Raw genomic sequence first — 17,500 nt, 5'->3', positions numbered from 1 at the left:
AGAAATACATTGCAGTATGGGGATGAGGTAGATGGATGGGCTATTAACAGATGGGATATGTAGGTGCAGTGATCTGCGAGCTGCTCCAACTTAACGTTAGTGAGGGAGATATGAGTCTCCAGCTTCAGTGATTTTTGCAATTTGTTCAAGAGAACTGGAAGGAAATGCAGTCAAAGGAGGAGTTGGCTTTGGGGGTGACCAGTGAGATATACCTGCTGGAGTGGGTGCTACAAGTGGGTGCTGCTATGGTGACCAGTGAGCTGAGATAAGGCGGGGCTTTACCTAGCAGAGACTTGTAGATGACCTGGAGCCAGTGGGTTTGGCGACGAGTATGAATCGAGGGTCAGCCAATGAGAACATACAGGTCGCAGTGGTGGGTAGTATATGGGCCTTTGGTGAGAAAACGGATGTCACTGTGATAGACTGCATCCAATTTGCTGAGTAGATTGTTGGAGGCTATTTTGTAAATGACGTCGCCAAAGTCAAGGATCGGTAGGATAGTCAGTTTTACGAGGGTATGTTTGGCAGCATGAGTGAAGGATGCTTTGTTGCGAAATAGGAAGCCAATTCTAGATTTAATTTTGGATTGGAGATGCTTAATGTGAGTCTGGAAGGAGAGTTTACAGTCTAACCAGACACCTAAGTATTTGTTGTTGTCCACATATTCTAAGTCAGAACCCTCCAGAGTACTGATGCTGAACGGGCGGGCAGGTGTGGCCAGCGATCGGTTGAAGAGCATGCATTAAGTTTAACTTGCATAAAGAGCAGTTGGAGGCCACGGAAGGAGAGTTGTATGGCATTGAAGCTCATCTGGAGGTTATTTAACACAGTGTCCAAAGAAGGGTCCGAAGTATACAGAATGGTGTCGTCTGCGTAGAGGTGGATCAGAGAATCACCAGCAGCATTAGTGACATAATTGATGATGTATACAGAGAAAAGAGTCGGCCCGAGAATTGAACCCTGTGGCACCCCCATAGAGCCTGCCAGAGGTCCGGACAACAGGCCCTCCGATTTGACACACTGAACTCTATCTGAGAAGTAGTTGGTGAACCAGGCGAGGCAATCATTTGAGAAACCTAGGCTGTCGAGTCTGCCGATATGATTGATGATTGACAGAGTCGAAAGCCTTGGGCAGGTCGATGAATACAGCTGCACAGTATTGTCTCTTCTCGATGGCGGTTATAATATTGTTTAGGACCTTGAGCTTGGCTGAGGTCCACCCATGACCACCTCTGAAACCAGATTGCATAGTGGAGAAGGTACAGTGGAATTCAAAATGGTTGGTGACTTGGTCTTCAAAGACCTTAGAAAGGCAGGGTAGGATAGATATAGGTCTGTAGCAGTTTGGGTCTAGAGTGTCTTCCTCTTTGAATAGGGGGATGACCGCGACAGCTTTCCAATCTTTGGGGATCTCAGACAATACGAAAGAGAGGTTGAACAGGCTGGTAAAAGGGGTTGAAACAATTTTGGCGGATAATTTTAGAAAGAGAGGGTCCAGATAGTCTAGCCCGGCTTTAGTTATTAGAGCAATAACAAAGAGAGTTCCAAACCTCTCTGCCAATAACCTCTCTGCCAGTTTTCTCTTCCCCACTCAGAACGCTCCCAGACAATCCTAGCAAAATTCTCGCTTGAGAAATAGCTCTTTACTAAGAAGCTATTTTGTATATTTGTGACAATTGTAATTGAAAACAATCACAGTAAGGTACCTATGTTACCTAGACATGATTTGATATTGAGATAAACAGCTGCATTGTAAGTTTAATGTATTCCTTAACCTTAACATTCCAAGGTAACATTCCAAGGTAACATTCCAAGGTAACATTCCAAGTCATAACCTTTTTACAGAAGTTTCTCTTGAACAGCTTACGGTAGAAATACAAGTAACTTATTCAACTTCACAGTTGGATTCATTGTTACCTCTCAACGTGTTATCTAACAATGACATTCCACGGGAGCCTTTCTATAATGAGTAAATCACCTTTAAAACCCTGACCTTGAATATGACTTTGGGATTGTTTTGGGAGATATGATTATTGTAGGTAAAATAGAATAAGAATAATCTTCTATTTTAGACCAGGAGGAGAAATGGACTGAGACGTGGGTATGAAACACCAACACACACGGGTTCATACACAGCCGTTCACACACACAAACATACACTTTCTCATACACATCATTTCTCACAGACACTCAGACTCACCAGAAGTTCCTGAAGGGAGTGTTGATTTGGAAGAGCCTCCGGTCTGTATCTTTAACGTTAGTAGCAGTCAGGTCGATCAGGGAAATACCCAGGCCAGCTCTGAAGTCCTGTAGAACAGATACACTACATCAGATCAAACATAAACTAAGACAGGCTATGACACTAGGAGGCCAAGTGCATGATGGGGAAACAGAGGAGAGAGAGGCTGGGAGGTCAAAGGTCATTCACATGGAAGTCACTCACTGACACAAAACAAGTCATTCAACAGATACATGTATTGACCACAGTGATGAACTGGTCACCATGTTGCTTCATTCTCTGTCATTTTGCTTCCCGTTTTCATCGAGTTTCCGCCTCGTTTTACAGGAACGCAGGAACGCAGTCTCCGCCAACGCAGGCCAGCTCTGAACGTCCTGTAGAACAGTCTCCACTACATCAGATCAAACATAAAGTAAGACAGGCTCTCCGCCTAGGAGGCCAGTCTCCGATGGGGAAACAAAGCTAACGAGAGACGCAGTCTCCGCCAACGCTGGGAGGTCAAAGGTCATTCGCATGGAAGTCAGTCTCCGACACAAAACAAGTAATTCAACAGATACATGTATTGACGCAGGAACGCACTGGCTCACCATGTTGCTTCATTCTCCGCTGTCAGCATTCTCTGTCATCCGTTTTCGCAGGAACGCATTTCCGCCAACGCTGGAGCGCAGTCTCCGCCAACGCAGGAACGCAGTCTCCGCTAACGCAGGAACACAGTCTCCGCTAACGCAGGAACGCAGTCTCCGCTAACGCAGGAACGCAGTCTCCGCCAACGCAGGAACGCAGTCTCCGCTAACGCAGGAACGCAGTCTCTGCCAACGCAGGAACGCAGTCTCCGCCAACGCAGGAACGCAGTTTCCGCTAACGCAGGAACGCAGTCTCCGCTAACGCAGGAACGCAGTCTCCGCTAACGCAGGAACGCAGTCTCCGCTAACGCAGGAACGCAGTCTCCGCCAACGCAGGAACACAGTCTCTGCCAACGCAGGAACGCAGTCTCCGCCAACACAGGAACGCAGTCTCCGCTAACGCAGGAACGCAGTCCCTGCCAACGCAGGAACGCAGTCTCCTCTAACGCAGGAACGCAGTCTCCGCTAACGCAGGAACGCAGTCTCCGCTAACGCAGGAAAGCAGTCTCCGCTAACGCAGGAACACAGTCTCCGCCAACGCAGGAACGCAGTCTCCGCTAACGCAGGAACGCAGTCTCCGCTAACGCAGGAACGCAGTCTCCGCTAACGCAGGAACGCAGTCTCCGCCAACGCAGGAACGCAGTCTCCGCCAACGCAGGAACGCAGTCTCCGCTAACGCAGGAACGCAGTCTCCGCCAACGCAGGAACGCAGTCTCCGCTAACGCAGGAACGCAGTCTCCGCTAACGCAGGAACGCAGTCTCCGCCAACGCAGGAACGCAGTCTCTGCCAACGCAGGAACGCAGTCTCTGCCAACGCAGGAACGCAGTCTCTGCCAACGCAGGAACGCAGTCTCTGCCAACGCAGGAACGCAGTCTCCGCCAACGCAGGAACGCAGTCTCCGCTAACGCAGGAACGCAGTCTCCGCTAACGCAGGAACGCAGTCTCCGCTAACGCAGGAACGCAGTCTCCGCCAACGCAGGAACGCAGTCTCCGCCAACGCAGGAACGCAGTCTCCGCTAACGCAGGAACACAGTCTCCGCTAACGCAGGAACACAGTCTCCGCTAACGCAGGAACGCAGTCTCCGCTAACGCAGGAACGCAGTCTCCGCTAACGCAGGAACACAGTCTCTGCCAACGCAGGAACGCAGTCTCCGCCAACGCAGGAACGCAGTTTCCGCTAACGCAGGAACGCAGTCTCCGCTAACGCAGGAACGCAGTCTCCGCCAACGCAGGAACGCAGTCTCCGCTAACGCAGGAACGCAGTCTCCGCCAACGCAGGAACGCAGTCTCTGCCAACGCAGGAACGCAGTCTCCGCCAACACAGGAACGCAGTCTCCGCTAACGCAGGAACGCAGTCCCTGCCAACGCAGGAACGCAGTCTCCTCTAACGCAGGAACGCAGTCTCCGCTAACGCAGGAACGCAGTCTCCGCTAACGCAGGAACGCAGTCTCCGCTAACGCAGGAACGCAGTCTCCGCCAACGCAGGAACGCAGTCTCTGCCAACGCAGGAACGCAGTCTCCGCTAACGCAGGAACGCAGTCTCCGCTAACGCAGGAACGCAGTCTCCGCCAACGCAGGAGCGCAGTCTCCGCCAACGCAGGAACGCAGTCTCCGCTAACGCAGGAACGCAGTCTCCGCTAACGCAGGAACGCAGTCTCCGCTAACGCAGGAACGCAGTCTCCGCCAACGCAGGAACGCAGTCTCCGCTAACGCAGGAGCGCAGTCTCTGCCAACGCAGGAACGCAGTCTCCGCTAACGCAGGAACGCAGTCTCCGCTAACGCAGGAACGCAGTCTCCGCTAACGCAGGAACGCAGTCTCCGCCAACGCAGGAACGCAGTCTCCGCCAACACAGGAACGCAGTCTCCGCTAACGCAGGAACGCAGTCCCTGCCAACGCAGGAACGCAGTCTCCTCTAACGCAGGAACGCAGTCTCCGCTAACGCAGGAACGCAGTCTCCGCCAACGCAGGAACGCAGTCTCCGCTAACGCAGGAACGCAGTCTCCGCTAACGCAGGAACGCAGTCTCTGCCAACGCAGGAACGCAGTCTCTGCCAACGCAGGAACGCAGTCTCTGCCAACGCAGGAACGCAGTCTCTGCCAACGCAGGAACGCAGTCTCCGCCAACGCAGGAACGCAGTCTCCGCTAACGCAGGAACGCAGTCTCCGCCAACGCAGGAACGCAGTCTCTGCCAACGCAGGAACGCAGTCTCTGCCAACGCAGGAACGCAGTCTCTGCCAACGCAGGAACGCAGTCTCTGCCAACGCAGGAACGCAGTCTCCGCCAACGCAGGAACGCAGTCTCCGCTAACGCAGGAACGCAGTCTCCGCTAACGCAGGAACGCAGTCTCCGCTAACGCAGGAACGCAGTCTCCGCTAACGCAGGAACGCAGTCTCCGCTAACGCAGGAGCGCAGTCTCCGCCAACGCAGGAACGCAGTCTCCGCTAACGCAGGAGCGCAGTCTCTGCCAACGCAGGAACGCAGTCTCCGCTAACGCAGGAGCGCAGTCTCCGCCAACGCAGGAACGCAGTCTCCGCTAACGCAGGAATGCATCTTTTTAATTGAACCCTTGTGTAGTCTTAACATTCTGTATACCCCCTTGTCCTAAGGGTAAAAAATTACCCGCCTTCACTAAACCACTAAAATAAAGCGGCATAATTGAATTTTAAATCACAAACGTTGTGAATATCTGGGTTTTCCCTCCACAGCCCCTCCACTCAGCCCCTCCTCTCAGCCCTTCCTCTCAGCCCCTCCTCTCAACCCCTCCTCTCAGCCCCTCCTCTCAGCCCCTCCTCTCAGCCCCTCCTCTCAGCCCCTCCACTCAGCCCCTCCACTCAGCCCCTCCACTCAGCCCCTCCTCTCAGCCCTTCCTCTCAGCCCCTCCTCTCAGCCCTTCCTCTCAGCCCCTCCTCTCAGCCCCTCCTCTCAGCCCCTCCTCTCAGCCCCCTCCTCTCAGCCCTTCCTCTCAGCCCCTCCACTCAGCCCCTCCTCTCAGCCCCTCCTCTCAGCCCCTCCTCTCAGCCCCTCCTCTCAGCCCCTCCTCTCAGCCCCTCCTCTCAGCCCCTCCTCTCAGCCCCTCCTCTCAGCCCCTCCTCTCAGCCCCTCCTCTCAGCCCCTCCTCTCAGCCCCTCCTCTCAGCCCCTCCTCTCAGCCCCTCCTCTCAGCCCCTCCTCTCAGCCCCTCCACTCAGCCCCTCCACTCAGCCCCTCCACTCAGCCCCTCCTCAGCCCTTCCTCTCAGCCCCTCCTCTCAGCCCTTCCTCCAGCCCTTCCTCTCAGCCCCTCCTCTCAGCCCCTCCTCTCAGCCCCTCCTCTCAGCCCCTCCTCTCAGCCCCTCCTCTCAGCCCCTCCTCTCAGCCCCTCCTCTCAGCCCCTCCTCTCAGCCCCTCCTCTCAGCCCCTCCTCTCAGCCCCTCCTCTCAGCCCTTCCTCTCAGCCCCTCCTCTCAGCCCTTCCTCTCAGCCCCTCCTCTCAGCCCCTCCTCCAGGTAGAATAGAACATCATAATGGATATGAATCTCATCTCATTAGAACTAAATCTGGCCTCTCCTACGAGTGTCATTCGGTCTAATAAACAAACAGAGTACAGGCCACATGCCCTATTTCCAGGGGCCTTTGCACAGAGACACATGAGAATGACATAGTAAAATGTGTGAGAAGAAGAGTCTGAAGAGGTGGCTGAAAGATGTCCACGCTTTGTTTAAATGCACCTTTCCTCTTGTGTGTGTGTCTGTGTGTGTGTGTGTCTGTGTGAATGAGTGTAAGTGTGTATGTTTGTCTGTGTGTGTCTGTGTGTGTCTGTGTGTGTGTGTCTGTCTGCCCGCCAGTAGTAGCAGAGTGGGATGCTAAACTAACGCAGGCTGTCTCCTCCTTCTCCTGCACTCAAAAGGGCTGAGGAGACGCTTTCTCATCGCCCCCAGACAGAGAGGGAGAGGAACAGATGAGAAAATGAGAGAGAGGAAAGTAGGAAGATATACAGGAGAGAGAGAAGAGGGAGGAAGGCAGAGATAGAAGAGAGAGAAAGACAGAGAGAGAAGAGAGAGGAAGAGGGAGGAAGACAGAGATAGAAGAGAGAGGAAGAGGGAGGAAGACAGAGAGCGAAGAGGGGGGAAGAGGGAGGAAGGCAGAGATAGAAGAGAGAGGAAGAGGGAGGAAGACAGAGAGCGAAGAGGGGGGAAGAGGGAGGAAGACAGAGAGCGAAGAGGGAGGAAGAGGGAGGAAGACAGAGAGCGAAGAGGGAGGAAGAGGGAGGACGACAGAGAGCGAAGAGGGAGGAAGAGGGAGGAAGACAGAGAGCGAAGAGGGAGGAAGAGGGAGGAAGACAGAGAGCGAAGAGGGAGGAAGAGGGAGGAAGACAGAGAGCGAAGAGGGGGGAAGAGGGAGGAAGACAGAGAGTGAAGAGGGAGGAAGAGGGAGGAAGACAGAGAGTGAAGAGGGAGGAAGACAGAGAGTGAAGAGGGAGGAAGAGGGAAGAAGACAGAGAGCGAAGAAGGAGGAAGACAGAGAGCGAAGAGGGAGGAAGAGGGAGGAAGACAGAGAGCGAAGCGGGAGGAAGAGGGAGGAAGACAGAGAGCGAAGAGGGAGGAAGAGGGAGGAGGGCAGAGAGCGAAGAGGGAGGAAGAGGGAGGAAGACAGAGAGCGAAGAGGGAGGAAGACAGAGAGCGAAGAGGGAGGAAGAGGGAGGAAGACAGAGAGCGAAGAGGGAGGAAGACAGAGAGCGAAGCGGGAGGAAGAGGGAGGAAGACAGAGAGCGAAGAGGGAGGAAGAGGGAGGAGGACAGAGAGCGAAGAGGGAGGAAGAGGGAGGAAGACAGAGAGCGAAGAGGGAGGAAGACAGAGAGCGGAGAGAAGAGAGAGGAAGAGGGAGGAAGACAGAGAGCGAGGAGGGAGGAAGAGGGAGGAAGACAGAGAGCGAAGAGGGAGGAAGACAGAGAGCGAAGCGGGAAGAAGAGGGAGGAAGACAGAGAGCGAAGAGGGAGGAAGACAGAGAGCGAAGAGGGAGGAAGACAGAGAGCGAAGAGGGAGAAGAGAGAGGAAGAGGGAGGAAGACAGAGAGCGAAGAGGGAGGAAGACAGAGAGCGAAGCGGGAAGAAGAGGGAGGAAGACAGAGAGCGAAGAAGACAGAGAGCGAAGAGGGAGGAAGACAGAGAGCGAAGAGGGAGGAAGACAGAGAGCGAAGAGGGAGGAAGAGGGAGGAAGACAGAGAGCGAAGAGAGAGGAAGACAGAGAGAGAAGAGAGAAGAAGAGGGAGGAAGACAGAGAGCGAAGAGTGAGGAAGAGGGAGGAAGACAGAGAGTGAAGAGGGAGGAAGACAGAGAGAGAAGAGGGAGGAAGACAGAGAGAGAAGAGGGAGGAAGACAGAGAGAGAAGAGGGAGGAAGACAGAGATAGAAGAGGGAGGAAGACAGAGAGAGAAGAGAGGAAGACAGAGAACGAAGAGGGAGGAAGAGGGAGAAAGACAGAGAGCGAAGAGTGAGGAAGAGGGAGGAAGACAGAGAGCGAAGAGTGAGGAAGAGGGAGGAAGACAGAGAGCGAAAACGGAGGAAGACAGAGAGAGAAGAGGGAGGAAGACAGAGAGAGAAGAGGGAGGAAGACAGAGAGCGAAGAGGGAGGAAGAGGGAGGAAGACAGAGAGCGAAGAGAGAGGAAGACAGAGAGAGAAGAGAGAAGAAGAGGGAGGAAGACAGAGAGCGAAGAGTGAGGAAGAGGGAGGAAGACAGAGAGCGAAGAGGGAGGAAGACAGAGAGAGAAGAGGGAGGAAGACAGAGAGAGAAGAGGGAGGAAGACAGAGAGAGAAGAGGGAGGAAGACAGAGAGAGAAGAGGGAGGAAGACAGAGATAGAAGAGGGAGGAAGACAGAGAGAGAAGAGAGAGGAAGACAGAGAACGAAGAGGGAGGAAGAGGGAGAAAGACAGAGAGCGAAGAGTGAGGAAGAAAGACAGAGAGCGAAGAGTGAGGAAGAGGGAGGAAGACAGAGAGCGAAAAGGGAGGAAGACAGAGATAGAAGAGGGAGGAAGACAGAGAGAGAAGAGGGAGGAAGACAGAGAGAGAAGAGAGAGGAAGACAGAGAGTGAAGAGGGAGGAAGAGGGAGAAAGACAGAGAGAGAAGAGGGAGGAACAGAGAAAGACGAGACAGGAAGACAGAGAGAGAGAGAGAATAAAAATGCCCCTCCACAATACATCATAACAGTGAATTGAAAACCGCTGCAGTGGCACCAAACATAAAACTATGTCAACCTGGCCTGTTATCATAAGAACAGTTCATCACCACAGACACAGTTTACTCTCATTACCGCAAACAAAGAGGGGAAATTAATTGACACCATCTTTGTTGATTAGGCACTTTTCCCGAATGAGAGGGAGAGAGGAAACGAGAGAGGGAGAAAGGCCTCTCTGAATAATGCTGCGTAATTAGACAGTTGTGAGACATGAGGAGATATATATATATAAATATAAATATAAATATATATAGAGAGAGAGAGTGAGACACACAGAGAGACAGTGAGAGAAAGAGAGAGCAAGAGGATGGAAAGAGAGAAAGGGAGACAGAGAGAGAGAGAGAGAGAAAGCAAGAGAGAGAGAGACTACTTTATCACTGACATCAACCCAGAATCTCTCAGAGTCAGCCCCCTATCAGACCACAGCATAATTACAGTCTACTTGAACAGAGCAATACTCAATCATGAGGCATCAAAGCCAAAGGAACTAATATTAAGAAATGCTATAGATGGGAAAAAATGTAGTTTGTGACTGTACCAAAAAACAATTAGGCATCAACAAATTCAATCCCTTTGAGACAACTGGAAAAAAATGTTGAACTGTAATAGTGAAGGTGCAAACTATCGAAACACTATATTTGACGTCTCACCCTCCCTATGAAATAAAAAAATCTCAAATAGAAAACCAAAGAAAATGAACAACAATGACAAATGTTTTGATGAAGAATGCAAAAATCCAAGAAGGAAATTGAGAAACAAGTCCAATCAAAAACATAGAGACAAGACAAACCTGAGTCTACGCCTTCACTATGGTGAATCACTAAAACAATACAGAAACACACTACGGAACAAGAAGGAACAGCATGTCAGAAATCAACTCAATGTAATTGAAGAATCCATAGAATCTAACCACTTCTGGGAAAATTGGAAAACACAAAACAAACAACAACATGAAGAATTATCTATCCAAAACAGAGATATATGGGTAAACCACTTCTCCAATATTGTTGGCTCTATAACAAATAACAAACAGCAAAAACATATACATGATCAAATACTAATCTTAGAATCAACTATTAAAGATGACGAGAACCCGCTGTATTCACCAATTACCTTGAATTAACTACAGGACAAAATAAAAACCATTCAACCCAGAAAGGCCTGTGGTGTTGATGGTATCCTGAATGAAATTATTAAATATACAGACAACATATTCCAACTGGCTATACTAAAACTCTTTAACATCATCCTCAGCTGGCATCTTCCCCAATATTTGGAACCAAGGACATATCACCCCAATCCACAAAAGTGGAGAGAAATTTGACCCCAACAACTACCGTGGGATATGTGTCAACAGCAACCTTGGGAAAATCCTCTGCAATATCATTAACTTCTTGAGTGTAGGGGGCAGGATTTTTGTTTTTGGTTAAAAAACTTAGCCATTTGAAACGGCCTATTTCTCAGGCCCAGAATCTAGAATATGCATATAATTGTCAGATTAGGATAGGAAACACTCTAAAGTTTCCAAAACTGTCAAAATATTGTCTGTGAGTATAACAGAACTGATATTGCAGGCGAAAACCTGAGGAAAATCCATCAAGGAAGTGTTGTTTTTCCTGAAAGCTCTCTGTTCCATTGGATGCCTTGTGTCCATTTAAAGGGATGTCAACCAGATTCCTTTTCCCATGGCTTCCACATGTTGTGAACAGTCTTCAGACATAGTTTCAGGCTTTTATTTTGAAAAATGAGCGAGAAAGATAACATTGCCTCAGTGGATAGCTGGGTGTTCGCAGAGTTTTGCTTGCGCAACAGTGTGGGGCAGACATTGTCTCTCCCTCTCCTATTGAAAAAGCGACAGTCCTGGTTGATATGTTATCGATTATATATTGTAAAAACAACCCGAGGATTGATTATAAAAAACGTTTGACATGTTTCTACGAACTTTACGGATACTATATGGAATTGTCGTATGCGATGTCGTGACCGCTCGAGCCTGTGGATTTCTGAACATAACGCGCCAAACAAATGGAGGTATATTGGATGTAAAAAATAATCTTTATGGAACAAAAGGAACATTTATTGTGTAACTGGGAGTCTCATGAGTGCAAACATCATTAAAGGTAAGCGATTTAATCTGTTGTTTTTCTGACTTTCGTGACCAATCTACTTGGCTGCTAGGTGCTTGTAATGTTTTTTCTACTGAGAGAGATGTTCTTACATAAACGCTCGTTGTGCGAAAAGCTGTATTGAAATCTGACACGCCAGGTGGATTAACAACAAGCTAAACTGTGTTTTGCTATATTGCACTTGTGATTTCATGAAAATTAAATATGTTTAGTCATTTAATTTGAATTTGGCGCGCTGCAATTCAGAGGGTTTTGATGAAAATGATCCCGCTAACGGTGCGTCAAGAAGTTAACAGCAGACTCGTACATTTCCTCAGTGAAAACAATGTACTGAGCAAATGTGAAATTAGCTTTTTATCAAATTATTGTATCGACAGACCACGTATTCACCCTGCAAACAAACAAACAAACCAAAAGAAAGGCAAAGTCTTATCATGCTTTGTTGATTTCAAAAAAGCAAAAGTGGTGTTGGGGGAAAAACATACGACATTGCAAAACCCATGTACACAAACAACAAGCGTGTGGCAAAAAGCACATGTATTCCCACAGGGCCGTGGGGTGAGACAGGGATGCAGCTTAAGCCCCACCCTCTTCAACATATATATCAATGAATTGGAGAGGGCACTTGAAAAGTCTGCAGCACAAGGCCTCACCCTACTAGAATCTGAAGTCAAACGTCTACTGTTTGCTGATGATCTGATGCTACTGTCACCAACCAAGGAGGGCCTACAGCAGCAGCTAGATCTTCCGCACAGATTCTGTCAGACCTGGGCCCTGACAGTAATTCTCAGTAAGACCAAAATAATGGTGTTCCAAAAAAGGTGAAGTCGCCAGGACCACAAATACAAATTCCATCTAGACACCGTTGCCCTAGAGCACACAAAACAACGATACATACCTTGGCCTAAACACAGGTAACTTCCACAAATCTGTGAACAATCTGAGAGTCAAGGCTAGGAGGGCCTTCTATTCCATCAAAAGGAACATAACATTTGACATCTGGCTAAAAATACTTGAATCAGTCATAAAGCCCATTCCCCGTTATGTTTGTGAGGTCTGGGGTCTGCTCACCAACCAAGAATTCACTAAATGGGACAAACACCAAATTGATAAATTGAAAAATATCCTCAGTGTACAATGTAAAACACCCAATAATGCATGTAGAGCAGAATTAGGCTGATACCCGCTAATTATCAAAAACCTCTAAAGAGACGTTAAATTCTACAACCACCTAAAAGGAAGTGATTCCCAAACCTTCCATAACAAAGCCATCACCTACAGAGAGATGAACATGGAGAAGAGTCCCCTAAGCAAGCTGGTCCTGGGGCTCTGTTCACAAACACACCCCACAGGGTCTCAGGATATCAACACAATTAGACCCAACCAAATCATGAGAAAATAAAACGATAATTATTTCCAATGTGTCAAGTAATTAACAAAAAAACTGAGCGAACTAGAATGCTATTTGGCCCTCAACAGAGAGTACACAGTGGCAGAATACCTGACCACTGTGACTGACCCAAACTTAAGGAAAGCTTTGACTATGTCCAGACTCAGTGAGCATAGCCTTGCTATTGAGAAAGGCCTCCGTAGGCTCAATGCCCACAAAATGAGGTGGAAACTGAGCTGCACTTCCTAACCTCCTGCCCAATGTATGACCATATTAGAGACACATATTTCCTTCAGATTACACAGACCCACAAATATTTTTTTTTTTTATCAAATTTTGATCAACTCACAGATTTATTGGGTGAAATACCACACAGTAACATTTGTGACCTGTTGCCACGAGAAAAGGGCAACCAGTGAAGAACAAACACCATTGTAAATACAACCTATTTTTATGCTTATTTATTTTCCCTTTCGTACTTGAACTATTTTCACAACATCACAACACTGTATATATACACATAATATGACATTTGAAACATCTTTATCCTTTTGGAACTTTTGTAAGTGTAATGTGTTTACTGTTCATTTTGATTGTTTATTTCACTTTTGTTTATTATCTATTTAACTTGCTTTGGCAATGTAAACATACGTTACCCTTAAATTGAATTGAATTGAGAGAGGGAGTATTGAGACATGGCAGAAAGAAGAAGAAATAAGGAAGAAGTGAGAGAGAAAACAAAAGCCACTATCGCAACAACACAGTTCTTAAATGAACTGAGTGATCTGATTGGATGACAGGTGATGGAAGGGTACCTTACTCCAAGGTTCTACTTTCCATTTACGACAGTGTGCATTGAGCTGTGAATGCAGCGTCTCTCGCTATCTCCCTCTTCCCCATTGTAGTGCAACATTGAACTCTGCGACAAAGTACCTGGGCAACTTCATCTGAAGAGTGGTCAATTGCCCTCATGGATAATTTACAGAGTTGCAAACGAGGACAGCTCTATATGAAGTGTGTGTGTGTATATATGTGTGTGTGTGTATAGTAAATGTGTCTTCGTAGCTGTATGTGATTGTTTCTGCGTGCCTATACTGTACGTGTCTGTGTCATTGTGTCATTGTGTGTGTGTGTGTGTGTGTGTGTGTGTGTGTGTGTGTGTGTGTGTGTGTGTGTGTGTGTGTGTGTGTGTGTGTGTGTGTGTGTGTGTGTGTGTGTGTGTGTGTGTGTGTGTGTGTGTGTGTGTCGCCCATCTAATAGCCCTCATCCCTCTCAACAGCCAATTACAGATATGGCTGTTAGGATCCGGCCCGACTGCTAGTTACCTTGCCAGTATGTGCTGTGGCCTCCTGCCCTGTCCAATTAAATCACCAGGGATGGAGGGAGGGGTGGAAGAAGGGGTGGAGGGAGGTGAAGGAACATTCTGGCATTAGAGATAAAAATGACTCCCCCAATTACAATAGCTGAGAGCCGTGGGGCAATGATGATGCAGAGAGAGGAGAAGAGTTAGGGTTAGAGACTGCACCGGACGGTGCCATAATGATGCAGAGAGAGGAGAAGAGTTAGGGTTAGGGTTAGAGACTGCACCGGGCGGTGCAATGATTATACAGATAGAGGAGTAGGGTTAGAGACTGCACCGGGCGGTGCAATGATTATACAGATAGAGGAGTAGGGTTAGAGAGAGCACTGGGCGGTGCAATGATGATTCAGAGAGAGGGTTAGGGTTTGCGAGATCACCGGGCGGTGCAATGATGATGCAGAGAGAGGGTTAGAGAGATCACCGGGTGGAGCAATGATGATGCAGAGAGAGGGTTAGAGAGATCACCGGGTGGAGCAATGATGATGCAGAGAAAGGTTAAGAGAGGGCACTGGGCGGTACAATTATGATTCAGAGAGAGGAGTAGGGTTAGAGAGAGCACTGGGCGGTGCAGGGATAATGCAGAGAGAGGGTTAAGGTTAGAGAGAGCACTGGGTGGTGCAGGGATGATGCAGAGAGAGAGTTAAGGTTTGAGAGAGCACTGGGTTGTGCAATTACTAATACAACATAATGGTTTACTAATACAACATGATGGTTCACTAATAAAACATAATGGTTTACTAATACAACATGATGGTTTACTAATACAACATGATGGTTTACTAATACAACATGATGGTTTACTAATACAACATAATGGTTTACTAATACAACATAATGGTTTACTAATACAACATAATGGTTTACTAATACAACATGATGGTTTACTAATACAACATGATGGTTTACTAATACAACATGATGGTTTACTAATACAACATGATGGTTTACTAATACAACATGATGGTTTACTAATACAACATGATGGTTTACTAATACAACATGATGGTTTACTAATACAACATGATGATTCACTAATACAACATGATGATTCACTAATACAACATGATGGTTTACTAATACAACATGATGGTTTACTAATACAACATGATGGTTTACTAATACAACATGATGGTTTACTAATACAACATGATGGTTCACTAATACAACATGATGATTCACTAATACAACATGATGATTCACTAATACAACATGATGGTTTACTAATACAACATGATGGTTTACTAATACAACATGATGGTTTACTAATACAACATGATGGTTCACTAATACAACATGATGATTCACTAATACAACATGATGATTCACTAATACAACATGATGGTTTACTAATACAACATGATGGTTTACTAATACAACATGATGGTTTACTAATACAACATGATGGTTTACTAATACAACATGATGGTTTACTAATACAACATGATGGTTCACTAATACAACATGATGATTCACTAATACAACATGATGGTTTACTAATACAACATGATGGTTCACTAATACAACACAATGGTTTACTAATACAACATGATGGTTCACTAATACAACATGATGGTTCACTAATACAACATGATGGTTTACTAATACAACATAATGGTTCACTAATACAACATGATGGTTCACTAATACAACATGATGGTTCACTAATACAACATGATGGTTTACTAATACAACATGATGGTTTACTAATACAACATGATGATTCACTAATACAACATGATGGTTTACTAATACAACATGATGGTTCACTAATACAACATGATGGTTTACATCTACAACATGATGGTTTACTAATACAACATGATGGTTCACTTTAACACCCTACAACAGAGCCTGGTTTTCTAATACATTCCACATTTTGATGTGTTAGTCTGAATACAAAATAATGGTTCATAATACAACATGATGTTTATACACTAATACAATGCAAACTGATGAGTTCCCTAAAAAGATGATGCTTTACTTTTACAACATGATGTTTACTAATACAACATGACGGGGAACTAATGCAACAGTTTTACAATACACTAATTAAACAACAAATGGTTTGATCTACAACATGATCTTCTGTAAAATAAAAAGTGGTTACAACATGATGGTTTACTAATACAACTGATGGTTTAAAAAACATATGTTTTTACAACATGATGGTTTACATTTCACCATGATGGTTTACTGCCTAGATGGTTTACTAATAAATCAAGATCTTGAGAAAAAAATTGTACAGTAATATTGTAGTTAGCCCTCCAGCCTTTATATTCTTCTCCCGTAACCACACACACCTCCCACATTAAATATTTAGAGCATTCAGAAAAAATGTTTTCAGTAGAAATAGAATGATTCAAACAGGCATTTTTGTTGCTGTTAGTCTGAATTCAAAATTAATTACATATAATAGAACATATTTTTCCCCTCACCTGTTTATACACAATACAGGGATGCAAACTGCTCACAGGGCCCAAAACACATGACACTTTATTTTGTTGCACACAAACATGTCAAATAAATCCACACACACACACAACACAGACAACTAATTAAACAACAAACGCACGCACACATCTACATGACAGTCTCTGTGCACAAACATAAAACATACACACTGTGAACACACAACTCACAGCTAAAAAAATATGTTTTTTAGCATTTCAATGTTATTTGTTGCCTAGACTTTACTGCAAATGAAACTCAAGTCTTGAGAAAAAAACTGTACAGTAATATTGTAGTTAGCCATGACAGCCTTTATAATAGAACGCTTGTAACCACACACACACAGACACACACACACACACACACACACACAAACACACACACACACACACACACACACACACACACACAGACACACACATCTAAATATTTAACTTGGGGGAAAAATGTTTTAGTAGAAATAGAATGAAACAAACAGGCATTGTATTGTTGCTCTACAGACACAGTAGACATCCATCACACAAGGCTACATGGGTGTAAAAATAACATTCACAGACACAGAAACATTATACACGCACGCCGCACGCACACACACACACACACACACACACGCACGCACGCACGCAGAGACACGCACGCACACACACGCGCACACACACAAATACACACACACACACACACACGTTACTGTCAAGTTCAACACAACCAAAACAAATATCAAAACAAACATTATTACATTGTACAGGTTCTGCCTGTGGACATCTGTTCTACAACGTGCCAGCAGAGCATGAGACCCTTTGTTGGCATAATTGATCTCTTTCAGGCAGAGAGTAACACCTGGCATACTCCTTTTTATCCACTGTATCGAAGTGAGAAAGAGGGAAAGTGTGTGATGTTGCTTTCACCTCTATAGAGGCATCCAGTTTAAACCAGACCCAGCTCCATCTCTACTTCATCCCTGAATCCACTTGTTTAACTAACAAGCAACGCCACATTTCCACCTAATTCTCTCATTCTGAAAAATAACCACATACTGTAGAGTAAAAAACATTAGTTCATAGATAGTAGTTAGTTTGTTAGCTAGTTAACTAGTTAACATTTCAC

General features: G+C 46.4%; 2 protein-coding genes across 9 annotated transcripts in view; both read right to left on the bottom strand.

Moving 5' to 3' along the window:
* Positions 1 to 17,500, bottom strand: part of arap2 (ArfGAP with RhoGAP domain, ankyrin repeat and PH domain 2) — a 272,636-nt gene that overhangs the window by 178,668 nt on the left and 76,468 nt on the right. For all 8 annotated transcript variants that reach the window (XR_008062416.1, XR_008062417.1, XR_008062418.1 and 5 more), the window contains exon 10: positions 2,201 to 2,307. Coding sequence is in view for 1 of the 8 variants with exons in the window: in XM_052459291.1 (XP_052315251.1) it covers positions 2,201 to 2,307 (107 nt within the window). In the remaining 7 variants the exon portion in view is untranslated. The remainder of the gene's footprint in view (positions 1 to 2,200; positions 2,308 to 17,500) is intronic.
* LOC127906875 (uncharacterized) overlaps positions 4,294 to 17,500 on the bottom strand; it is a 14,629-nt gene continuing 1,422 nt past the window's right edge. The window contains exons 2-5 of the mRNA XM_052460690.1: positions 14,813 to 15,693; positions 5,265 to 5,351; positions 4,667 to 5,118; positions 4,294 to 4,500 (exon numbers count right to left, since the gene is read on the bottom strand). Coding sequence (XP_052316650.1) covers positions 4,294 to 4,500; positions 4,667 to 5,118; positions 5,265 to 5,351; positions 14,813 to 15,693 — 1,627 coding nt within the window. The remainder of the gene's footprint in view (positions 4,501 to 4,666; positions 5,119 to 5,264; positions 5,352 to 14,812; positions 15,694 to 17,500) is intronic.

Source organism: Oncorhynchus keta, chromosome 13 (genome assembly GCF_023373465.1).
Source record: "Oncorhynchus keta strain PuntledgeMale-10-30-2019 chromosome 13, Oket_V2, whole genome shotgun sequence".
NCBI lineage: Eukaryota > Metazoa > Chordata > Actinopteri > Salmoniformes > Salmonidae > Oncorhynchus > Oncorhynchus keta.
The sequence above is the reverse complement of the archived record's forward strand: the minus strand, read 5'-3'. Positions and strand labels throughout refer to the sequence as shown.